Raw genomic sequence first — 26724 nt, 5'->3', positions numbered from 1 at the left:
TATTGTGCACCTAGCTAGCTCATGTAAAATGCTCCTAACCACACCATGTTAACAATAAATAATTTCCTGTTTAACAACCTCCACACAAATCAGTTCAGCTCTCCCTAGGGAACAGGCAAAGGAAGCTATTACTGAGTATAGTTGAGATGTATTTTGCTGTGTATGCTGCTTTCTTGTTGTCTCATATAATTTTTGTGCGTGCATGTGCTTGTCAGATTAAGTATTCTGCTACTGAGAGCGCATGAAAATCTTAGGAAAAGAAAGAAAAAGTGCCATAGTATACCAGTTAGGTATCTGCCTAATGACTGTATGCCAGCTGGATGTTTGGGAATGCCAATGAGCAACCTTGCGGGCAATGCATTTTCTGTTCTTGTCCATCTCCACGTTTGGTCTGCTTTTTCACATCCCAAAATGCAATAACCATGTTTTAAACTCCAGGTCTTCATTCTGAACACAAGGCACTGCATGCATGGAATACATACTTGAGAGGTGACATAGATTGTTTATTTCTTGCAGTTAAGAAAAACGAAAATGTAGTAAATACTTTACGATATTCCTGCCAGTGCAAGGAAATTCCTACCATCTACAGAAATAAATTTTATGAAACAGAAATAGTTGTGCGTCAAGATTTAACGTGCAAGTTTTGGACCTATCTCTCCCATGTATCTTTGTTGTACATGCCTGGAGTTGGACAACTTTGGACAACTTAATTATGTTGGAAACTGAATTGGCTTAGAAACTTTTGGAAAAAAATGTGGAATCACTCTGCTGTAGCATCTTGTAAAGTCATGTTTTGAAGCAATTATAGCAGTGGTTGTTCGATTTTGTAGCAAAAGATAAGCACATTCCAGGACACACAATCACTTGTGCAGCCCTTTTAGTATAAACAATTAGTCATTTCCAAGCACCGAAGGACATTTGGCTACTGCTCTGCCCTGCATTTTTCTTGAAGGTTGTAAGAAAAGACATTTATCTCTTTTGTGTTCCCAGCCAGGCTGCAAGAAATGGATAGTTCCCGATTTCCTCGAAGAAAGTGCAGCGAGCTCTTTTCACGTCCATTTGCCCTTGACTATACCAGTGTTTCCTTACCTGGGGGACACTGTATATTCCTAGGGGTGATTTAGTTGGATCTTGTTCCTGCTTGTTTCCAGAGGTGAAACACATTTCTTCTGGCCTGCCTCTCTCCTTCGGTCTTGGTCTGGTCTCTTTTGCTTATTTGTGGGCTCGTAGGGAAAAACATTGACAGTTCCTCTGTATCACTTCCCACATATTACACGAGAATTACACACAGAATCATTTGTATTCCACAGCAAGGTGTTATAGTTCTGTGTCTGCTTACAGCCTGGCAAGTGTAGTGTATGTAGCACAGAACAGCACTGGTTTCTTTATCGCGTTTCTGCCTTCCATGAAACTGGAGAAATCACTTGTTATGACTGTTGAGTTCCTGTCCTTAAAAGTGAACAGTTTTGCTATGGATTTTCTCCCAAAATCGTTTTGGAATTTTATGGGGAATTTGGAGATTTTTGTAGAGCCTCCTTCTGTGGAGGTCACTGTGCACCTGCTGTGAAATTGTGTATTTACTCATTTGAGTGTTGCTGACAGCTCTTTCCCATTCACACCATCATCTTGTAAATCTGCTGTGATAACTCCCATCACCTTCTAGCTAAATCTGATACTTTACACCCAGCGCCTCCACCTGCCTGGCAGCAGGTTTATAACCCTGTTATACGTACATACATACATATATATAAGGCACCAGCCCAGCATAGTGGGTCGTTCTTCTGTGCTGGGAGCACTGTTGGTCTGGTACTCTGTTGGCCTGGGTTGTGAGGGCCACGTGGCAGCCTGTGCTGCACCGCCGGCTCTGTGCCGAGGTTGTAGAGCCCGACGCAACTCACCTTCTTTCCAGAGGTGACCTGGTGGGATCATCGCACTCTAGGAGATGCAGCCGGGGCACCTTTTCTTTCTGCTCCTTTTTCTGCGCCTCTTGGAGATCTTGCAACAGATGTTATCAGCTGCTGGCTTTACCTCAGTGCTGCTTTCTGGCCTTAATATATCACAGTGTAGCTTTACCTGCTTTACAGTGCTTCGGGACTCATGCCTCACCTTAACATAACTTTCTTTGCTTTGGGGTCTGAATCTGGCTCTCTGGCTGTCCCTGCACTGCACCATTCTGCATCTGTGGCTTTCATAGCTCTGCAGTTCAACAGTGATAGTTACCTCTAGGTACCTTTAATTAAAATCACTTACTTTCATGGGTCATACCCACTGCAAATCTGTGGAACTAGCCACATGATTCCAGTTAATGCTGTTCTTTATCACTGCTTGCTGTAGTTTCTTTCAACAGACCAAAGACTGACATTAGAACATAAAAACTTACTGTGATCTTGTGGTATGACTTGTGTAACACAAACCTCTGATTTCCCTGAGTTAGAAAATTAACCCTGTTTAAATTTACACATCTTGTAGATAAATATTGATCTTGATTGAAAAAAAAATGTTTAGAAATGTTTAGGACCTATATTCTTACAAAAATGTTACTGAAAATCAATATTAATGATCCGGAGAGCTTCTTGGCTAGCTGTTGAATCAAACTCATCTGGATCTACTGATTTTAAATTGCCTGTCTTTGCTAACATTGTTTAACATCATTCTAGATTACTGTTGGATTAGAAGTACATTAGTATCGTCACAGCATACTGTTTCATCTAGCGTTTTCTCAACTATAGAACAGAAATACTGTGTTCACTGCTTCATTTTTGCTCTGTAGTAGTGAGCTATATGACAATTATGAATTTTTCCTAAAATACTGGAGAGACATTTTATTGTTTTTAATTCTGCTGATCATAGACTTTAACCTGAATCCTTTTACTTCTCATAGCAATTCTCTATGGCTGATAGTTTATGGTTTCTGGAGATTACCATCTACTTCCACTTTCGTCCATAGTAATGAAATATCACTGGCTCATCGAGCAGTGAGAGCATTCTAGATGGTCTGTCCCCCATTCCCTGCTCCCCCTCACATTTCCTTTCGCCAGATTGCTCTTTCCAAAGAAGTTATAATCACTCATTTTAATCCTCTAATCATGTTTGTCTTCCCTGATAATTTCTACTATTATCATCTTGATTTTTCCCAATGTGTGAATCATTCTGATATCTAGTGTCTACCTCACAGATTTCTAGTTTTGATGTAGACACAATTACTTCTCCCATCCTTAGGAATTTCAGTTAAATTTGTTCCCAAAATCTTGATTTTTTTGCTAGATGCTTGTTTGTTCTCTCTAGTCACTCTGCTTTTGTTAACACTTTTATCATCCTATCCTGTTGTTATCCTGACCAATCTATTTCTTACAAGGTTGGCTCCCTTTCTACTGAGAGGGAAGGCATCCCAGCTATCAGCCCTTCTCCCAGGATAAGATTGGTGATACTCCCACACAGCTAAACCCTCTGAGGGCTGCTGACACATCTGGTCACTGGCGTAACTTTGGACAAAGAGAAGCTGAATAGCATTTCAAGATCGTATGGCAATTTGGCAGGATGCGCAATAGGGAACAGATGTTGTATTTGGATATTCTTCCCAGTGCTTCCTTCTGCAAGCTGACATCATTTCCAGTTTAATCTGAGTTGGGCCCACACCAGCTGGCGTTCATCTCTGCCCAACGTTCCCTTAAGTACGCAGCGAAACAGCTGGGCACTTAGGAGAGTGACATGTCCATGAACACAGCCATCCCATCAGAGGCCTCCAGACCTTGCTGAGGGTGGTAGTTTGCAGGGACCGGCACTGGGAGCACAACAGGCGTGTTTGCAGCATCCCAGGGAGCCGTGCAGAGAGACAGCAGCCAGGGGTTAGCAGGTCCAGTGCCAGCACTGCCGCCTGCGAGCCCTGCGTGAGAAAGATCCTAACCTACGTCACCACTGTTGTGTTTGTCGACTCCCTTACAGAGGACCCCAAAAAAGGAAGTCCTAAGTCTGTCAGACTTTCCTCTCAAGCGATTAAGAGCAGCCCATGTGTTTCTGTCATAATTTTCAATTGCGCATAAATCTACTTTTTCAGATTGCAGAAAGGGTCTTACAGATCCTTCCTGTCCATTGGCCGCCTCTAGGCAACAGTGATAAGGTAGAGCAGAGCGTAAGCAAAGGAAAAGCTGGCTCAGCGTGGGTCTCTGCAGAGACAAAATCCTTGGCCGGAAGAGCTGGGAGTAACCTGCACAGGCTGGGGCTGGCAGGGGGCAGAAGCCCGGGGGGGGGGGGGGGGAGCATAGAAACATAAATTGCTCCCTATACATTGTTGTGTAAGGTACTGACTTGCAATTCCCAGGCTTTGCACCCTCTGAATTTGCAAGCAACCAGGTGCCGTGAGAGGTCCTGTTCACAATACGGGATATGGACCCATGCAGCTTAGTATAAGATTAGCTGTATTTGTTCGTGGTCGTGTTTCCTCTTCAAACTGAAATAATCTTGACTGCAGTAATCTCTGCACACTCAGAAACAGTGACTTTAGCACTTGGTGTCTGGAGCTCAAAAGGATGTGGTAGCAATTTAATTTCTTTTTACTTCAGAGAAGGAAATTTGAATGAATGACTAAAATTTCATTTAAAAATGATACTCCCTTAATATCATTCCTTGCCTGCTCTATTCTGTAATATACCTTCCTTGCTTTAATTTTATGATCTAATGCTCCTGAGGCTGAGCAATCGGTACAGCCTTTGGGAATGTGCATGTTGGCAGCCTTCCTGTCAGGCTCTGAAGCAAGCCTAAAGAGCATCCGTGTCCATGGGCAACATCAGATGCCTCCATCCCTATGGTTAGAGGGCAGAGGAGGTGACCTGCAGCTGTACAAGACGTAGCTTGAAATCTTACAGCACCTGAGAAGTCTGAATGTAGAGTTGCAGAGCTCGTGGGAAAGGGCCCCCTGAGGAATCACTGAGATTACTATGCAAAGAAAGGATCAGAGGAAAAAGAAGGAAAGCAGGAAGAGACTGTCTGTTACAGTGTGAATAGCCGTAGGATTTCTATTAATTTTTTTTTATTATTATTCCAACTAAGCCTCAGACTGCTTTTTCAATTAACCATGGAAGCATTTAGTTGTACCCCACAGTCACAGCAAGTGGAAGCTTTAATCTTAATAGCTTTGTAAAAAAGCCGATAGAGAAATTAGCAAATTGACTCTAACACCACAAGTCATCTTCCAGCACCTTCCGTTCTGCATTTTTCTCCAGGACAAGGACAGAGCTTGGCCTTGAATGATTTGAGGCGTGCATGCTTCATACTTGAAGACGCCGAAATCGCGTCTCTCCTCCTTTATCTACATCTGAAACTTTTGGTCCCCATTTCCTCTGAAGAAGAGCATGGTTCGAGTGCTTCACCCAAGGTCAGAGCCTACTGCGCAGCACCAAGCGCGGTGCTCAGCGTGCTGCTCACGGCCTCCCCTGGCAGGGCCTTGTGACCAGAGAGCTGAGGGGTTAGTGGTGTGTACTTTCACTGCCAGAGGTGAGCGGTGCTATCTGCCAAATTTCTTAATTCGTAGCTAACGTGCACGCTAGCACAAACACCAGCTAACTCTATCTGTGTTCGGGCTAGACTAAGGTCTTGCCTAGTTGTAAGGCTGTGGTAGATGAAAAGTGCGATAGACATATTCAGTCCTATTAAATAAGATCTAATAATGCAGATTTGTGAATAGTCTTTTTAGAGTTAGTTTGCGGTGACTTTACAGTTCACTCTGTGACTGTGCTTGTCTGGCATAAGAGTGGAGTGGTTGGTAAAGCAAGTTGGAAAAACACAAACTTCTGCATGGAAACTTGTTGGGATGGGCAGTTACACGACACTGGCCTATTCTCATGTTCCAAACTGAAAATGGTGTAGTTAGGAACCTTGAGCCCAAAGAAATCCTGAGCATCTGCAAGGCCTCTGTAGGTGAGAAGAGGCAGTGGTGCAGAGTTGTGGGGAGCCTGGAAGAACCAGCGGAGAAGGAAGAGGTGCTAAAGAATACCGGGAGCAGTTTGGCTTTTTCCAAGGAAATGCTAAGAGTGGAAACATGCATCAGCAAACTCCATTTTTTTTCAGGTATTTTCTCTAGGAGCTTTTGACTGTAAATAAATGTATTAACACTTAGGCCTTCTGAAAAAACAAACAAAAAAACAAAAAAAACAAAAAAACAAAAACGGTGGTTAGCCTGATGAACAGGGGAGCTGCATTCAAAGGCCAATGTAGAGAATTGGAGCAGTCTCCCTGCATCATGCTCTCGTTTCTTGGAAAAGGTGATACCTGGATGCCAGAGATGGAGGCAGGAATGAGGAATATATTGAAAAGATTGGGAGGAGGTCAGAGATACAGTTACCTCTCGTAACTTTAGCAGGAAAGTTTTAAACATACTGCTTTTTCCCCAAAACATTCTTTTCAGTGGAAATTATCTGCCTTTGTGGTGTCAAATTGTCCCTGCTGCCTTTTTTTAGTGAATGTTCCAGGTAGCTGTAATAGCAAATGTGCCCACAGCGGAGGCTGGGAAGGATAATGTCACCTGTCACTGGACAAAAAATGATGCCTCTGTTAAGTACTTGCAATTCTAGTCGCAGTAAGCCATAAACTCGATCTCTTGCCTGGGCTTATGTGGCTGCACACATTTTAGAAAAAAACTCTAGTGGCATAAAATGCAGCAATTCAGTTGAAACATGGGTCACTACGAAGACATGTTTTATTCTGCACAAGGTCTTCACTTTTGATACGGTTCAAGATCTCTGTCCTTCTTTGAAAGCCCTTCTGGGAGGAAGCTTGTAATTGGCTTTGGGATCGTTTCTTCTTCTCACTGTGACTCTTCCCGGCAGCTGCATTTGACAGCAGCAAAATGCTCAGTAATAAGGAGAGTCAAAAACAGCACCTGTACCTTTATGTACTGTAGACTGTTCTTTATTGTTTATCAGCTCTCAAATTCATTGTTTTTCATATTTAGCAAAAGATAAAATTTATGTGTGACTGGCAGTGAATTGCAAAGAACATGTGAATGGATAGGAAGTCTTTAAATGTTAGTGATGTTAGTGTAACTTAGGGTGAAGAAGTGAAAAAGCCACCACCATGGTGGGATTGATCTATAGCTTTCTATCTCTGCACATGTACTTGTGTGGATTGCAGTCTCTTCTCTTTCAGGATTTTTATGTACTTAAGTATACCTCAGTCTATTTTAACCTGTTTGTGAGCACACATTGGGTAAAATCTTCTAAGAGAAGGGATTATAGCCCACACATCTGGGCATTTCCAGCTGCTTCAAACATCTGTCATTATGCTGGATGATGTTTCACGACCTTTCTACATCAAGGTGCTATTATTCTGAATTTGGTATTGTCTTGTTTCATAAATTTCTATTCTAGGAGTATTTATTTTCATGAGCTTTATGAGAACAAACGTTGCAGAGTTCTGTTCAAAATTGACTAAAATAATGAATATGCAACTTTCAGAACCCATTTTTGGATTCAAAAATAAAAATTATCTGCTTTCACCCTTGCACAGAGCCATGCTCACTGCAATTTGCTGGTGCATTCAGTACCAGCTGGGGCTACAGCAGTGCCCTGTTTTGTCCTAGCTGTATTTAGGAGTTTAGTAATAAGTTCACAGGTTTTAGAAATTTGATAAGAAATGTCTGTCTATTTGTTATTTTTAAAGATATGCTTTATATATTGTGTATATATATATATATTATTATCTTGAGAAATGGTGATGTGATATAGCCCTGCAAAAAAAGGTACTCATGTTGAGTACATATCTTGATTTTCACAATGCACTTACAGAGCAAAAAGCTATCCGTATGCCTAAATACTGCCAAAAGCAGGGCATGCAATCCCACTTCAGAAGAGCAGCCCCCAACAGGACAGCACTTGGCCCATATTTAAATTTAAGGAACCCTTAAAATCTTTTGTCTTTTGTTGGACTTTTGTAGGCACAAATGATCCCTTAAATAGACCTACTTTCCAGAGAAGGGGCTTAAAGAAAAATATTACTTTTACTAAAGTTACAGTGTCCAATCTGACTGCACTGTAGATATTATCCTAGCAATGTCAATGGACTGAATAATCCTTTCGTGCTTTACTTCTTGTTTTAACTTCTAATGTACTTTGAATAAATCTATTGCTAAATGATAAGGGGAGCATTTTATTCTTCATTACCATTTTTATTGAAAAGAAGAACATAAAATAACTTATATTGTTTGCATGTATATGACTCTTGACATGAACTCAAGGAATAGACATTGTTTGATCTTTGTAGTCATTTTATTCAATTTTTAATTAACTTTTTACATGCAAGTCTCAATAGGCTTTTATTTTATTCTAGGGAACAATCATGAGGCTAATGTAGTCCCTGAAAAAAATCCTAACACTGGAAATGAAAAAATGTACAGAATAGCAGTGACTAAAGCAGTAATCTCCATGCCAAGACTTTTATGTTAACTTCCTTTTGTCTTTAGGTTCTCATTGACACTTTTACACTTTTTCCATCCTTATACCACTAGCTGTAATCACTGTCATTGTTATTTGTACTTCTCAGAAGAGAAGTACAACAATTCCTGCGTGTTTGAAAAAGTATTAAAAGTTTGTTGCCTTATTTTCCATTCTCACTCCACTTGTTTGGGCTAGTTGTTGTGATAGAAAATATATACAGCTTTTAGCAGCCCCCTTGCCCATTCGCATCTCACAAGGAGGTGCCTTAGTCAAGCAGCACAGGAGACAGCTTGGGGAGGGACTGAAGCAAGTTCATTAATTTCTGCTGAGCTACTGGTGCCTGGGTGTCTCTTTACTAATCAGCTTGTCCAGTGTTCTCAAATTTGGCCTTTTCTCTATGAGGAGTAACAATTCAAAACTGAGGACTTGTAACTTCTATCTGGTTTTAGATCAGGCTGCTGCAATTCATGTCATTATTGGATATGTCTTATTGTAATTAGCAAAGAAAATCTATTTTGATATAGATGCTTGGGAGGGGATTGGGACAAAGTTGAGGAAATAGATCCTGTCATCTGCATTTTCTTGATGATTTGGTCAATAAAATTCCAGCTATGCTTGCAGCTGGATCATCTTGGTGGTGGGGATGGTAGTGCTGACTATATAAGGAGTGGTGTCAGTCTTTTCCCCCACATCCTTCCATACTGTTCCTTCCTTTCTCTTTTATCTGCAACTTGATTCATTTTTCCTTGCTTCTATTCTTCCTCTTCTTCATGTGATGCACAGCATCCTATGGATAGCATACCTTTATTTTCTAGTATGTTTTCTTTCAGACCTCACCTTTTTTATTTTTCTCTTCTGTGCTGCACACACTGTTACAATGTAACATCCCTGTGAAGGAGAGGAGTCTGGACACAAGCAAGCAGACAGAGTTAATGGTGTTCTGTAACATGCAAAAAGGCACAGCTCTGTTTTCATCTTGTCTGGGCCTATGCAAGCACAACGAGTAGGAGCTGCTTTAATGGAGCTGTTCAGTGGAAACTTGTTTGAGGGGAGGAGCAACATTTTTAAAATTAACTCTGAGAAAGCACGGGTTCAAATCACCTACAGTCCATACCACTAGCTCAGCTGTCCTTCAGCTTCCCCAAGGACAACTCTGCTCAGGTTTATATTCTACATGGAAATGTCAGGTGATTGGAAAGTTTGAACACCCATAAACCTCCTAGACAAGAATGAACTTACTATGATTTATTATCTTAAGGCACTAAGACAGGAATAGTAATGGAATTTTTGTAGAGTATAGGAGACAAGAGAAGGGGAAGTGTTGGCAAAATGTTTTATGGGCCTGGAAAAGAATAATTTAAGCAGGTCCTATATTATGTATAGTGAAAGGTAGTTGTTTCTGGTGGAAAAAGTTTTTGGTATGTTTTAATGCTTGAAAGTGACTGATGGGAACCCAGGTTACTTTTTGAGATAAATCTGCCCAGTCCTATAACTTGAAGTGAGCAGACTGCATTTCCCCTAACAAGGAAGGTTTTCAGACTATACAGTCAGGTCTTATTTGGCCAGAAAATAGATTTTTTTTTTTATTCTTTTGCAGACAAAATTCCAAATCAATTGAGCAAAACAGAAAAATAAACCTCCCTTACTTACAGTGGGAATCCTTTCTATCAGGCTTGGCTGCAAACTAGCCTGCAAAGACTTTCCACGTTGCTGCCAACTTTGTAAGGGCTTCTCTGGATCCCAGGATCCTTCTGCCATCTGCTTGCACAGCACATTCCCTGGCTGACTCTCTTTAGCAGTCTTCGCTTCTTCCTTGTCTTCACCATGTGCTTCACCCTGCCTTGTTAATGCCTTCTTCCCTGCTGCCTGCTCAGTCACTTCCAGAGCAGATGCAATCCTCCCTCCAGAGGATTGCACCTCACCCCATTGCTCCCATTTTGGAAGAAGTGCCATGTAAACTGAGAGCACGTGAACTGGGCACTGTCCAGCGTGGTCATCAGAGCAGTTCAGAGCTCTTATTCTTGGCAGTCAGCAGTTGTGCTAATTCCTTTTATGAAATGTTTTCAGAAGCATTTACATTTCTAGCCAGCCATAAACACATGCATCCTCCTGACTTGGTAAGACCTAGAAGCCCGAATGCGTTGGCTGTGGAGTGCAGAAACATGCCACTTTTAGGCTCCCAGAGCAGCTCAGGACAGCTGGCTGTGCCCGCTAGGCTGAACGGCTTCAGTCTTTTTGTAAGTACCCAGTGGCAGTGCACACCTCGATAGGAATTTTCGACAGTCAGATTGCAGTACAGAGTAAAGTGATCATTTTTCTTCATGACCTTTCAAGAGGTGCCAGGCTGTAGTCTGTGATCTTTCAGGGTTTGATGGACAACAGGTAGAAACACAGCTTTTAACCAGTAATTCCTGTGTGTCTCAAGAGGCTTAGCTGGCTGTTCTTGCTATCTTGGTAGGAGTGTTTGACTCTGCAATAAAGTACCCTTTTCGTGCAATACAGAAATCCTAAGGTAGAATCATTGAACTCTTTTTAAAATACCAGTAATTGTTGGACAGGGCTTAAAGATCTAACTTCTCCTGTCACCTACCAGACATCATCTGCTGCTTATTGATATAGATCCTGTCATCTGTGTTTTCTCATTGATTTGGTCAATAAAATTCCAGCTGTGTCTGCAGCTGGATCTTTTTGTTGATGAGGATGGTAATGCTGACTATATGAATGTCACTTGGCATGGTTAATAAACTTTCTTCTAGATCTCAAAGCTGCAGGTAGTAACATTTTGCTCTGTTATTGCTTAAGAATTATAATTTTGATATTTTCTATCATTTCTAGATCTTTTGCATTTCTTTCTAATGCCAGATTACATCAATGTGTATTATATTCTGCACTAGACTATTTTTTAGAGAGTTCAGAAAAAGAAGAATGTAACATCTTTGTGAAATAATGGCCTACTTGGTTTAGTATTTGTTTTTCAGGCACATACTATAGATGTGTTCCATGGACTGCCTTGTTATGCAGATGTTAATGTATTTGGGATTTGTTTGGGTCCCAAGTTTCATTTGCTGCATCTTACCAATTGCCTGGTTTCTTTTAAGCCAGCTAAAATCTGCTTTGATTCCCTCAGCCCTTCATTATAAAAATCCAGATAGGGCACAGACTGTCTTTGATAGAATGATCTCTACTCTGACATTCATCATATTGTTGGTCTACCAAAACTTGTGCTTGTTTGACCTTCAAAATGTGTCAGGTCCCGTCAGTTTATTTGAGATTTTACCTTAAATGCTGTGTTTCTGTAGAATCCTTTATCTGATACTGTGTCAAGTTTGTTTGAATTATTTTTCATGCAAGAGGTTTGCTGTTATTTGTGTTTGGTTTTTGCTGACTATTTTGGAATTATTTTACAAATTGAATAAGCTTGTCATCAGAATTAAACATGTACATACACAAAATATCATGATGGATCTGGAAGTATTTGTAATAGACTGGTAATATAGAGAAAGATTTAATAATTACCTCATTAGTATTTGGACAGAAAGAATAAATAGAGTTTTCACACCAAGAAATAAAATAATCCATTTTTTTTTCTGTTGGCAGTTCTGGTAGGCCATATGTTGACACTGTCTTCATTTCTAGGAACTTCAGAATCAAGCAGATTGTGAGTCTCTATAGGAGAAACAACAATACTGGTTAAAAAGCTTGGAGGATTTGTTTGCATCAAAAGAACAGAAATTATTTGCTTGTCTTGAAGGTTATGGGAGTGATGAATATTAGACATCTGTCTGTACCTACTTTTTTCTTTGTTGTTGTATTTTCCGTAGGATTACACAAAGTTGACTTGAATATGGGTTAAGTAACATGTAGGCAAAAATGTGGGCAAGCACTTCTAATAATTACATTTTCCAAAATTTGAAGAATGCTGCAGAGAATCAACTACTTTCCCCAAGATTTAATAGGACTCTGGATGAATAGGCAAGTAAAGCATTTGACAGATTAAAAGGTTTGTCTTAGAGAACAGGATGCCTAGACGGATGCTGTCTGGAGCACTGGAAAATCACAGAATCATAGAATCAGTAAGGTTGGAAGGGACCTCTGGAGATCATCTAGTCCAACCTCCCTGCTCAGCAGGGTCACCTACAGCATGGTAGACAGGGTTGCATCCAGGCGGGCCCTAAATATCTCCAGTAAAGGAGACTCCACAATCTCTCTGGGCAACCTGTTCCAGTGCTCTGTCACTCTTACAATGAAGAAATTCCCCCCCAGGCGGAACTTCCTGTGCTTCAATTTCTGCCCATTGCCTCTTGTCCTGTCACACGGGACAACTGGAAAGAGTTTGTCCCCATCCCCTTGACACCCTCCCAGGTACTTGTACACATTGATCAGATCCCCCCTCAGTCTTCTCTTCCCCAGGCTGAAGACACCCAGCTCTCGCAGCCTTTCCTCACAGGGCAGGTGCTCCAGCCCTCTGATCATCTTTGTAGCCCTGCGCTGGACTCTCTCCAGTAGCTCCATGTCTCTCTTAAAATGCCTAGGCCTTTATATGAGCTTTAAGTAAAAAAAATATGCGTATACATTATTTCATTAAATTTAAATCCCGTTTGTTGCTGTGCTTTGTTCTTACTCCTAAAATTAGACAGGATTTTATTTCAAGGAATGGTATTCTACACTGTGTTCAGACTTCTTGCAGCTCCCAAAAGCAGGGAAGTTTTGCTGACAACCAACTTAGTCAAACTTATTACACAGTCTTTGCGGATATATAGAACAGGTTCTTCCAGAGTAGAGGCTGAAAGTAGGAGAGTATTTCACAAGGGCATGAGGGAGGTGACAGGTTTATAGCCTCACTCCTGGAAGAAATGCATTCTGAAAGACCAGTATTTTCACTAATCCTGAGCCATGCCAATTTGGACTAAGATGTGTCATTTAAACTATAAATAAAGTGGAACAATCCCACTAGTGTGCCAGCATAAATATGTTGGTAGAAGTATGATGTTTATACATCTCCTAGTGGCTGTGCTAGAATTATTTTATGTATCAAATAAAATCTTGTTAGTAGGATTAGAAAGGACACCTATAGTGCTATATATTTATACAACATATTACCAACATGCAAAAATATGCTTTACTCTTAATGTTGTCCACACTAGACTTGTACAAATTTTGGTTTAAAAAATAGTTTCTCTCCACATCAAAAGGATAAAGTGATGCAAAATCAGTGTGTAGACCATACCTCAGTGACAAGATCAGTCAATGCGTGTGGTAAGTCAGACCCAGCAAGAAAAACTGATAAAATCCTGGCCTAAAGCAGTAAGCAGAGTAATCTGTATTTTTTCTGGGAGAACAAACAGTATGTGAGAGAGTTTTCTTTTATATATATAAAATCTTCTGAAAAGGAAAAGGATGTTATTGCAAATAATAGAATGACAGTTAGAGCACAGGAAGAAAATTGTAGGCTGACTGAAGGAACTATTTTCCAGCTGTGAGATCTGATACATCCTGTGGAGCAATCTCCAAAGGAAAGCAATGGAGTTCTCATCAGTAGAAACACTTACAGGCACCAGTAAGCTGAAAAATACATGCTGTAATTTACTGTAAATAGCATTAGTACTGCACTGGAAGGAAGGCAGGTTAAAGAACCTAGAAAAAGAAAAAATGTGACTTCTTTGAAGCAAAGTCACAGCACTACTTTCCAAACTTACGACTTTGCTTATTCCTATTTTTTTTCTGAAGCAAACTGAATTCCTGTTTTCCATAAAGTTTAACATACTGTACTTACTTTTTATGCAACTTGAGTGACAGTCTCGCAGTCTGCTAGTGCCTCTGTCATTGCCCTCTCCCCAACACGCTATCACACAACTAGCTTCCGCTTTCCACACGGTACCGAAGGCAGTAGTTGGTATCATCTTTTCCCTGGACTCTGTCAACTGTAATAGCAGCAGCCTGAGCAGATGTTCTTGCTGCTTTTGTTTACTGTCTGTGCAGGTAGAAGATGGTAGGTGTCTTCCCCATGAGTGCTCCTGAAAGACCATTATCCATATATACCGGTAGGAGGGGAGAATACATAGTTTTATTTCCCTTGAGGGAAAATCAGAAAGCTTTAAAAGAATCTAACAGCACTTTCAAACACTGCTGCTAGTTTTTAAGCTTCAAGCAGTCGGTCTGCAGGGAGAAGCTCTGCAGAGACTACGCTAAGAAAGCACGGGAACACTTGGGGTATAAGGGAGTTCCCGTTAACGTCTCTTAGCACAGTAAAGGCGTCGTGCAGGATATGTACAGCTCAGGTGACCAGTAAATATTTCTCCTCTTGTATTTTAACCTCAGATGTAATAGCAGATCATTTCTTTTGTTAATATACTGCAAAGTTCTGCCTGCCAGGAAGCTGGTGGCCTTTCCTCCCACGTAGATATGGCAGCGGGCAGCCACAGCAGTCGGAAACATGGTTGCTTAGCTTGAGAGCCCTAGGATGTGCCTTGGCCCTTTCGTCTGATCACCTATTGCTGTCTTGCCAGCCCGGCAAAATGCCACCTGGAGGGGCTAGCTGAGGCAAGGGCGGGGAACAAAAGGTTGTATTAAGATCACTGAGATATTTAAAAAGGAAGTACCTATTCACAAAAGTATTTTTTCCTCAAGGTGTGGCATTAATGCAGTCGGCTGTGTACGTCTCCTTCCTCCTCTTTATCTGCTGTAGGAAAGCCAGCGTCCTCTCCTGCCTCTTGTGGCGACAGCGCCAGGGAGCAGAGGGCGCATGAAGCAGCCCTGAGCTTTGCCTGTCCTGGCCTGCCTGTCCCAGCCTTCGAGCCGCTGTGAGCAGGTGGCTGCAGCCTGACAGACGGTGTCTGACCAGGCGGGATCCGCCTGCCCGGCTCTGGGCCGCTGCCTTGGTTTGGGTCTCGCTCCCTCGCTCCGCTCCCTTCAGCGGAAGCTCGTGGGAATTTTGCACAGCTCTTTCTTGTTGGTGTTCCTCTACCAAGTTCAGCTGAAATTGTTTTGAGGGATGCTGGTTTAGCATTCGCTAACAATAAACAAGGTAATTGAATATCTCAATTATTAGAATTTTATAACGAAACTCATTTTCAGATTTTTTTTTTCCAAAAAGCTGGGGTAGGGCCCCTCACACGATGTCAGCATGCCGCATTGCATCAGAGCGATACAACGTTCCTAAACAAGCGGACAGAGAGAACAGCAAAACCTTCCTGCAGGTCGAGATGTAACTGTTAACGTGACAAGGCACAGGATGTTAAGACAGAGAACTGCAGCCTGAATATCTGCAAATGTTTCCTGTCAGTGAGATCTGTGTCGTTTAGGAATTTCCTTTTAAATTAGAAGGTTTAGAGCCCCATCGTTTAGAGTCAGATTGTCTACAAAAGTGTAAGTTTTATGCAGATAAAATCCTGAACTTTCTCCTAGAAAAAAAACAGTTTACATCTTTAGTTTCTTTAAGCTTTTTCAGCTTCCCACTTCTTGAGTTTCTAACTGCTCTGGTTAAGCCTCACGTATTGCACGTATGTGTGATGCCAGTATCATTCCCAAGAATAAGAAGCAGAAGCTTGAGACAATGGTGTGAAACTTGCTTTGAATCCTAAAATTATGGAATGATTCACTGATGATTCTGTTTTCTGACATTTGAGTTTAATCCCGTAACAAATATTTGATGCTTTATAAACAAAAAGACGTATATATCTCTATTTGAAGCAGTCTATATTTGGAGTATTTTTTAAATAGGATTACTTCTGTGTTAGATAATCCACTGAAGTGAATTTCACCATATGTTAGTATCTCCTGAGACATATTTTCAGCAGATACAGCATGTTTTAGATGGTCTTAGTCCTGAAAGTTCTTATTTTTCCTGTACAAAATAGCTTTGAGAGGAGATCTGCATACTTAGCCACCTAGGAAATCAAATACTTCTATTCAAGTGCCTAAATATGGGCTTAGAAATTAACTTTATACAAACATACTTAGATGATGTGGTGTGTATATTTTTATATATATATATATGTAAAATATATATATTCAGATCATTTTTCAAGTGGTTGAGCTTGCTGAGGTGTTGTGAATATCAGCAGGAAATGAGTTCACAGTTATGCATAATTACAGCATCCTAGTTCTCTTACTTCAAGATTAAAACTAAGCTGTTGCTGTAATAAGTAACCATATAATTTGGAAGACATGGGATTACATTTCCATGAAACATAATAAGATCAAATAAATTTTCATTTTAAACAAGGTATTTATTCATTGGATGCTTTAACTGTTAGAATTAAGTTTCTAGGAAAACAAAAGGATAGTTCTGCTAAATATGGAAAGGAAATTACCAGAGCAGCAATTTTAACTACTTGTTCTCTTAATTCTTATACATCCACACCAACAAATGTAACCTATGGAAGCGTTTGAAGCTGTATGTTTTCTTAATAAAAACTACCAGAGAGTACTGATCTCTGAGCTTGATAAGAAGAGATTAATATTAAATACATTCATGTTGTGTTACTTGGAGCAGAGTTCATTAATGACTGCTCTACATACACCTCTTAGGGAATTCTATAAATTTTGTTGCTCCTTTGAAGAGCAGCATTGCCATTTAAAAAATCAAAGTCTCATTTGAAGTGATTGAAGCCACAGCTGTAAGAAGAACATGTAAAATTGTAATTCCTTTGCACCAGTGGAAGAAATTGATGCTTTGTTTCATGGTTGGACCTCCCATAACAAGTCTGAAGGGTTAGCAGATGGACAAAGCAAATTGTTGACATTTTGTTGTTTCATAAAAGCATACACATTCAAAGTCTATACATTATACATCTGTTCAAAGTGCTTATCCAATTTTTTCTCTTTTTTTCTACTACTTCATCACACTCTGCAGCTGTGGTGACATTGTGGCAATCATGACTGTTCCAGGATGTTAATATTTCTCTAGGCTTTTAGAAGCAAATCTTTTAAAATATCCTTCTTTTTATGGAAAAACACCTTCTCCTAAATAATTTTCTCAACATTGTTCACAGTAAAAGTTATTGAGGCTACAACTACATCAAGCTGAAAACATTTGTTCCAAATCTCCCATCAACAGCCAAAATAATATTCCCACTATTCAACTCTTCTCAGCAAACTAGGAAATTTTGTGATGCTGTAACTTGTTTTTGCCAGTGTACTTCATACACTTCAAGTGTATTCAATTTACTATACACTTACAATTCAATTCAATATAGCACATATTAGAGTTTCAGAATTTCCTATGGCTTTTAGAAACTTCAGTTATACAGAAAAGAATTCTCTGAATGATATTATTCTTGCTAGGATTCAGTATCAGATAAAGTCAGTTAATTTGTCAGAGAAGTTATGTTGGCATCTATCTTCTCATTGCAACTGTTATTATTGACACTGTTGAGGGTGCTGCATCAGTATTTGGAAGTTATTTTAAGCAATTCTCATTCAGAATTATTTGATGTTTGAGCACAGGTAAAAAAATTGTCCATCATCTTTAATAGAACCTTTTAGGTGACAGCAGTAGGGCAGTGTGAACAGCAGAAGTGGATAACCAAGCTCCACCTTCCTTCTTGATAGGTTTTTTTCCCCCTTATTGTTTTAGACTAACCTTAAAATTACATTTTCTAGAATTTATAACAGTTCAGAGAAACATGTTGGAAAATTTGTACTAGAAACAAAGAACTGCAAATGAGATAAGCTTGTGTGGGAACATGGGTGGTTTTTTAGAGAATGGTCCTGATGACTTTGTCTGTCCTTTAGATTTGTTTAGTGGCTGCAGTACTTACAGGGCATTCTGAGTTCAGATTCTCTCTTCTGCCTGATCTAGTGCACATCTTTGAACTGAATGTAGAGGAGATAGCTTTAAACTCTGGTTTTAGTCACTCTTAACTCAACTTGGTATTGTTAACTAAAGATTAAAAAAAAAGTGTGAGAACCTGTGGTGCTTTATGCTGAACCAGTAGGATTCATAAAAATCTGTTGCTTGTGGCAAAAAATATTCTTCTTTGTAAGATTCAGAAATGCCAAAGTTCAATGAATGGGATATTTCAGATCTAGGAATGCCTGAAGGCAATAAACATGAGGATGCTGCTTCTAATTTTTGAGAAACTAATCTTCTTGGGGATGTTCTTCCTTCAGCAGTAGCTATCATCTTGACAACTCAGTATGTTATTATCCTCTCTCTGTGCATAGGTGTACAATTCTCTACTATTCTGAGCTATATGCTATCCCAAACAGTGTAAGCAGCAACATTTACAGTCAGTCTTACTCCTCCCATACTTTGGGCCAGTTGGAGGTATAGTATGCATCCTTGCGGAGTCTTGGGGCAAGTATTAGTTGGAGATGCTTTAAGAAAGACACAGTGAAGAGTATAAGACTTCAGATTTCACTTGCTTGGAATCTAAAGTCTACTCAAGAGCTGCACGGTTATATAAGGCTACATGGTTAAACTGCTAAAAAGGTTTAAGTTTAGTTCTCCTGTGGCCAAAGGATGGCTTATCATATCGTGAGGCATTAGAAAGGCAGTTTTAGTAGAAATCTGGAAGATGGAATTTTTCTGTCCTTACTCATAATGTTTCCACATACACTCTTGAAAAAATTTAGCTTCCAAGCTCCTGAATATTAAAAAAAAAAAAAAAAAAAGGAACAGACTCCCGAAGTTTGAAATGTGTCAATGCGTTTGGTGCCCTGTTATTTCCTGTGCTCCAGAGGGAGCATAGACTTTGCAGCAGAGAAGCAGGTGCAAGTGGTGAAGCAGAACTGAGAAGGAGCCATTGCGTGGGAGAGGCAAGATATGACAGTGAAGGATCTTCCCCTTGCCTCTGCATGTAGGAGGGCCACAGAAGTAGCTGCCGAGATGGCTCAGGAGCTGTTCCCAGTGGCGCGGGAAGAGGCTTCCCCTTCATACAGGATAGGACACAACTGTGCATAGTGGCATTCCTGATGCTGCTTTGGGTTTGGCTAGTTTACTGGGTTCAGTAGCTATTGCCTGGACGTGCTTCAGTAGCAGTAAAGGGAATGTTTCTCTTAAGCACTTGAGAAGATTTCCGAAGCAGGAGTGCTCTTATGCCTTACCATGTCTGTAGACAACATTCCTGTGTCAGTAACTTTCACAGCCAACTCTAGAGACACACAAATGGTTCAGTGGTCATAAACCACTTGATACTTTGAATACCAGACTTGACTGTAGAGGAAATATCTGTAGACTTTCCTTTTATTCGCTCTTATGTGTCCCCAGTTGGTATCTTTTAAAGGATATGAAATTGAATACAGCAAATATATAAAGATTTCATATGGCCATTTTGCTAGCACAGTACCAAGCACTTATATATATATATATATATATATATATATATATATATATATATATATATATATATATGTATGCATCATCCAGTGTATAATCTTTATAGGATTAGATTATTGTTTTTTGTTACAGAGTACAGAGCGCTTTTCCTTGGACCGAGGCGATCCTTTATATTATGAGCAACATACAGCCGTGTATATGTGTCACAGGATGGTCGCTGACTCAAAGAATGAATCATTCAATTACCAGATAGAGATCCCAGCTGGTTAGAAATAGGTAGGAAAGCACAAAAGAAAAAGGGTTATCTGCCTCACGGGCAATAGCTAAAAGCAAGAAGCCTACAGTAATAACTGTAAGCAATAAGACCACTAGTCTACTTGATCATTATCTTTACAATCTTTAATTAGGAGAACTGTTTGCAGAGCTTTGAAAGGATGATATGCTGGGCACTGTTATCATTATTTGGGGCTGTCGGTTTAGTGAGGAGAAGGAAAATGAGAAAACAGGAAGATAGTTTTGCTTCTCTGGTTAAGAACCTCCGTAATCTGCAAGACTTCTCCTCAGAGATTATTGCTGCCTTCTGGCAGGGAAGACGTGAATGAACACATCAGGCAACCTGCTCAATATTGTCCATTTGCAAGCACAAAAGATATGCAAACTGTGAATTTTCATACCTGGGGAAATGAACCCCTCCTGTTAATAGTGCCAAAGGGTTTGGTTCAGTGGTCACCGAGCTAAGAGATCTGCTGTCACAGCAGTCACCTTTATATGACCTAATGACTTGCTAGAAATTGTTTACCCTGAGCTGTCTGACCTCTCAGCCAGAGGAAATGAATTACATCACTGATTTTTTTTCCCTACCTAATGCAGTTCAAAGACTGTGTCCATGTAGCTATGCTGTTTACACTGGAGTAAACATGGACCATGATTCCTCCAGACGTAGGGAAAAAAATGGTGCATTAAGTGGCACATTTTGCAACTCCATGCGCGCATGTGTGTGTGTTCAGCCTGCAAATCCTTTATGGACTATGACTCTCACCCTGCTAATGATCAGACTGTGTTAGCAAGAGGGGTGTAACTAGATGAGATTATGCTTCTGAATCTAGCCTTTTTCTCTCTCTGCTCTGTTGTGTGGCTTCTAAAATACATCACATCTTTAACTGGTTTTGAATTATTGTCTCACATTAAGGGAATGCTTTATACCCTTTTACTCCTTAACGTTTTCAGGGTGTTGTCTGGCTGGGACAGGTTTCATTTCTAGGGAATCTATCAGCTTTGTGGAGAGAGAAGCTGATAATAAGAAACACTCAAATTCCTGAAGGTTATCACTACCATGAGATGTTTTTGCATGCATTAAGACCTTCTCTGCCAAATATAGAAAGAGGATAGTGGGGAAATCAATGAAGTGTTATTTGATTATTAAATTCTTGTGGCCACATACACAACTTTTATAATACAGACACACAGATTTTTCCTGTTTTTGAGAACATGAATGGTGTGTGACATTTTGGTGCTGTCAGGAGTTCCTTGTCTCTTTAGTTTACTCTGGGTTTAGGATGGCATCTCTTTCTGCATATCTCTGCTCTTTATACTATTTTTTTTGTTTTGAATAAGGATGATGTTAGCACTCTCTCTCCAGCTGGTTATATCTGCATTCCTTTGTTTCTAGGAATCCTTTGTACTGATTTCTAGTTATCTTTGAATGTGAATTTAGTGTACTGTTAAATGGGCATTGAAAAGGTAACTCTGGTCCTGTGAACTCCCAGCAGTGAAGCTTTTTGGTACCTGTACCCCTGATACAATGACTTGTTATTTCCCCGTAATAATTGGACATATCTGCATTAATAGAGGTTCAGAAGTTTATGAAGTAGCTTTCCGGTCCTCTTTGTTTGCTGTGAAAGTCTCTAGACTGATTAAGAAATGTGACACGATTGCATGACTACAGTACCTAAACAGCATAAACCGCATTACTCTCTGAAAAGTTTGAAATATTAATGTACTTAAAATAAAATAGTAGCTTACTGACATTTACAGTGTCGGTTACCTTTCGTATCTGCCATTTGTTATGTACAAAATGTTAGATACCTGCCCAGGCTCCCTATTAAGTAATTTGAATGTGCAGTCATCTTCCCTTGTTGGTGCAAGTAACTACTAAGATTTGCAGGATTCCCCTTTATTCTGAACTCAAGATACCACAGAATATAGTATGATATTGGGAAAATCCTATTCTAGCAAAAGATTGTAACTGTTTTATTACTTAGTTCAGTGACAAAGATTCAGTGAAAAAGATTTAGTTGTGGAAATCTTCCTTTCCTTTTTTGTCCTCCCTCCAATCTGATGAAAATAATTGATATGTAGTAAGTCTGCTTTGCCCCATTAATGGATACATTTTTCATTGGTAGGGCACACATTCAGGTATGGCCTAAATTGGTCATACCAAAAAGTCATCAGTGTCCGCTGGTATCTGAGAAAATATATTATGTTTCCTGCCCACTTTTTAATAGAAAAATGCGTATCTCACAATATTTGCTGTCATACTTGGCCCCTGCAAATAAGCAGTAACGGAAGGGACATCTTAGGCTGCCTGTTATTGATGAGTGCTATTTGCTGGTATCGTTAGGAGTCGGCAAGACTTTTTGGAAAGCCTTGTCTTTAGTTCTAGCTCCGCTGTGCCTCTTCTGTGAAAGAAAAAAATAACAATCCAGCTTCCTTCAGAAGCTCTGGTTCACTCTCTATTTTTTCCCCTTTAATGAGGGAACGTATGTCATGCTTTTGCAATAATACTAGCTTTTCCACTTTCTTTCGAGTGGAAGAATAAATGTTTAGATGTATACCTTTTTCTTAAATTGGGTTGCTGAATCTATGTCAGCGTTCTTCCGTGCTTCTGTATTTCCTGTAGCTGACAGCTTTATTTTCTTTGAGTCTGTGCTAGCATACAGTCCAGTCCAGCCTACTGTCTTTCTCGTCATAACAGTGCAGACCTAAAGCAATTGGAGTTCGCTTTACTGTAGAAAAAGCAATGATACCTGCTTGTTGAAATGTTTTACCAATATATGTTCCATGTTATTTGCTGCATTTTCTCCAAAGCGCATGGCTGTACAACAATCTTTTGCGCTTTTTTTTGTGTGTTCATTAAGCTTTTTTGTTACTTCATCTGGCTAACATAGCAGAGTTTGTTACAGAAGCATTGTTTTTAACAGCTGACAAGCTCTTCTAGTCATTTCTTTCTGAGACCTAGTTTTAAGTTATGTTGACCAAACTTGAATAAAATAGAGAGCGAGTTTCTAAAGGAGTCTGAGGCTTCACAAGTCATAAATAGTGTAATCAGCAAAGGGGGTGTATAATATCAAGAGGGTCAGCTGAAAAGAAAAAAAACGCTTCCCCTGAAATTTTATGAGATTCTTTCCGGATAACACAGTCTTTGATTCCTTCACTCACTGATCTGTATTTAAGCATGTCTGAGTGCATATGCTGAGTGGTCCTTCACAATCTAGTGAAACTGAGTGGTCCTTCACAATCTAAAGGACAAGTATCTGGTAAGCATTTGGAAGGATTTGATGGTACATTTAAGTGTTTGAGCACTTGATTAAGGCAAAGCAGAAGCCTCATTTCTTATGATTCCTTTCTTTTGACTGAAATAATAAAATACGTGATACTGTTTTTTGTCTCGTACTCACGTTTCTTTCCCAAGTCTAAAGCTTGTCATTTTTTAAGCTATTGTGTGGTTGATGTTTTTTCCTATCAGTCATGCTACTCCTAAGAAGGGAGTAGAAGTGACTTGCTTCTGCCTAATGCTGCCTTTAATTGATGACTCATTCGCTCATCCCACCAGGAGTGGTCTCTAATGCATTGAGATTGATCTGTAGGTGATCCACGTAGCGTCCTATTTAAACACAGACTGTCACAGTGCCATTATTTAATATAAATGTGCATGGCCAATTTGGCAATGGCTTTTTGATATTCTCTCTAATCAGTTATTATGACAGAAAAGGAACCACCCCCTGACAAATCTCAGATGAAAAGGAGTACATCTTTATAGTCAGAATATTCAAACACTCTGGAAGCTTTCCTCTGCTGAATGGTATCTCTCTCACTGGAGTCTTTGACATGAAGGTGAAGCTTCTTAACATAAGAAGAAGGAAAATTTCTATGATTATTTTGAAACTAAAAAGGCCTTTGTATAAGGAGACTGGCATCAAAGAAGCATCATCTGCAATCTTGAGTTTTACCCCTCCTTTTCTGTTCTGTTATTCAAGAGCCTGTGTCACTGAGTGTAAAAATCAGCTTTCAGAAGTGTCCATCCTAATCTACCATCCTCTATCTGTCATCCTAGCTCTTGTAGTCTGACTTGCTTGTTCAGGCAGTAACTAGGTAAAATTAGGTTGTTTTTAACATTCTGTTTAACAGTAACCAAAACTGTTTTTTGTTTCTGTTTAGATGAGAGTCCTTACACAAAATCTGCAAACCAGGCAAGGCCACCCGATGGAGCACTGTCCCTGAGAAGACAGAGTATTCCAGGTAAGAGTTGCTCTGCTTTTGATAGCATATAACTTGTTTTTGAATAGCAAGGAATCAAAACTTGTGGGTTATAGTTATTACCAAATAATTTGTAAGGGAGGTTCTATGAGAGCTGCGATGAATTTCTATAGTAAGGTGATCTAGTGCTTTTGTGCTCTATGTTTTGCTGCAGATTTCAGATATTTGGCTTACATTTTCAGGCACTATGAAATGTTGTTTTATCTGGTTTTGATGGTATAGAGACGTTGGCTCGTGTTTTCTAGTGCTGCCTCAGGCTCAGAAACTGAGCAAAGCCAAATTCTCTAAGAATTCTCATCTTCATGTGATTTTTCTGCAATATATATATGCCATACTTGTGTTTTCTGTCATACTGTCACACAAAGCTGGACTGCTAGATCAGTGGTCTGAAATCTGTATGCTTTGTAATTGCTTCAAAGGAGTCTTTAAAACTTGCCCGTGAAGAGCAAGTTTATATAAATTGCATAGAAATCTGAAGGGATTTTCACCTCAAATTAAATTTTAGAGATCTACTAATGAAAAAAAATGAATAGTGATTAAGGTTGTGCACAGGCAGAATAACTGATGTTGCCGTCTCACCTCAACCACAGTAACATCTGACCCAAAGAGAAGACGCATTGCAATAGAAATCAGAAACTGGAAGATCACATCACTCTTCTTCTAATGGCTATTGTTAATGTTCTGTTAATGTCCTTATTTTGAACAAAGTCATATATCTCACTGAGAGACTGTGGATACAGGAGATGGAATCCAGACATTGACTATTACCAGGCTCAGATCTCATCCTGATGACCATAGGGTTTCTGAGAGGCCAAAGTGCAGATTTTACAGATGCTTTGTGTGTGTGTGTGAGTAGAGAGTTGGATGGATGGTTTACTTTTGCTCATAATGAACATTTTTGTCTGTTTAAAGTATCCTAGATATTTAAAGATTGTATAGTCATGAAAATCATGACAGTTGCAAAATGATATAACTACAGTTTTTATTCCTCTATCCAGTAGGCAATTATTACTGTGAAGGAATCTATAATTATACAAATACCAACCATTTTTTTTCCCAAGCCAAAAAAATCAAGATTCACTGTTCTTCAAAGTGTATAGGGACTTCTGTATGGGTACCTCTTCAGGTAATGATTTAGCTCATGGCTCACTAACATTTAACATATCAAGAATATATACTTCTTTTTTTTTTTAATCTTTTGGAATTTTTCAGCATGAACTTGGTTTTGTTCTCCAATTTGTCTACAAATTGACATTCATTGTGGTCACTGTGTTTATGAAGTACTCACACTATAGTCTGAATGCAGGTGGAAGTTAACGGCTTCAGATAACATTATAAGAAGTCCTGAAGATTTTTAGTGGTATTCTTTAAAGTGAAGGATTGATGAAAGCTGATCCAGTTGAATTTTTCTTTGGATCATTTTGTAAGATTAGGAATATCAAGGGCTAAATGGTCATATGGGCGTTTATTATGAATTAAAAATAAAACCTTGCTGTATTTCTCTATATTCTGGAATATTTGAGGAGTATTACAGATAAATCTTTCCTGTGTTCGGTGTATGAGTCAAGGTTTCTTTAGAGAGAAAACATGGATAAGCATTTTATGAGATACACACTTTTTTAGTCCAAGTGTTCTGAAAAACTGATAAAAGCTTATGTATGCTTTTCAGCTTTTAATAATATGAAGACATTTATCTTAATGTATTCTTGCATTTCTGTTTAGACTTTAGGAGTTCCAGAGTGTAAGTCTGATGGAGGTGGTCTCTTTTTTGAAAAAACATTAATTATAACTTTATACTGTGACAAGTTTACATTCTAGCACATTGGATGCTGTGAGTTTAGAGACAGAAATACATTTATAAATCTAAGCATTATTTTGAGAAGGAACCTGAACATTTAGGAGTTGACTGAATTTTATGAAAACAGCCCCTGAGCTTTTATAGCACTTGGACATTTAAAATATTTAACCATGTATTTCACAGGTAGACTGGCAACTTGTGTGTATCTACTCTTACTTGTCTGTGGACAGTTTATCTGCATTATGAATTAGTCTTGTCACAGAAGCATTTGTGTCACAGTTAGAGCTTAGTGCTAGGAGAAGTATTAAATAGTTTGGGCTGGGAAGTAACAGGATCTGGCTTCTGACAATATATTGGTCAGCTCCAAATAGCTTTTGAAATGGAAGATTTGAAACTATGATTCTAAAAAGTTCTTCTAGACCTGGATGGAGAGATGTCAGCTGGAGTAAGAGTCAGTAAGGACATCTACTGCCTGTGTCTCAGGACTGTCAAAGACTGTCAAAGCTTCTGCCACCCTTCAAGAAAAAAACATAGCATTTCAGGAATATAATGTTTTTTCAAGTGTACCATCTCGGGGAAATAGAAAAGAATGCTTTGCATACAGTGTATGCTCTCCACTGTTGTGCTCCAGCCAGGCAGGCCTCTGAGACCCACAGGAGCTGTTCCACCTTTCCCAATCTCAT

The 26724-nt window shown here is 39.5% G+C and overlaps 1 protein-coding gene across 3 annotated transcripts in view; it reads left to right on the top strand.

Moving 5' to 3' along the window:
* The window catches only part of GRIP1 (glutamate receptor interacting protein 1), a 339761-nt gene that overhangs the window by 207229 nt on the left and 105808 nt on the right, over positions 1–26724 (top strand). For all 3 annotated transcript variants that reach the window (XM_062584272.1, XM_062584255.1, XM_062584265.1), the window contains exon 2: positions 24145–24225. In XM_062584272.1, the coding sequence (XP_062440256.1) occupies positions 24145–24225 (81 nt within the window). The remainder of the gene's footprint in view (positions 1–24144; positions 24226–26724) is intronic.

This window comes from Rhea pennata, chromosome 1 (genome assembly GCF_028389875.1).
Source record: "Rhea pennata isolate bPtePen1 chromosome 1, bPtePen1.pri, whole genome shotgun sequence".
Classification (NCBI taxonomy): domain Eukaryota; kingdom Metazoa; phylum Chordata; class Aves; order Rheiformes; family Rheidae; genus Rhea; species Rhea pennata.
Note: the sequence above shows the minus strand (reverse complement) of the source record. Positions and strands in the feature narration are given on the sequence as shown.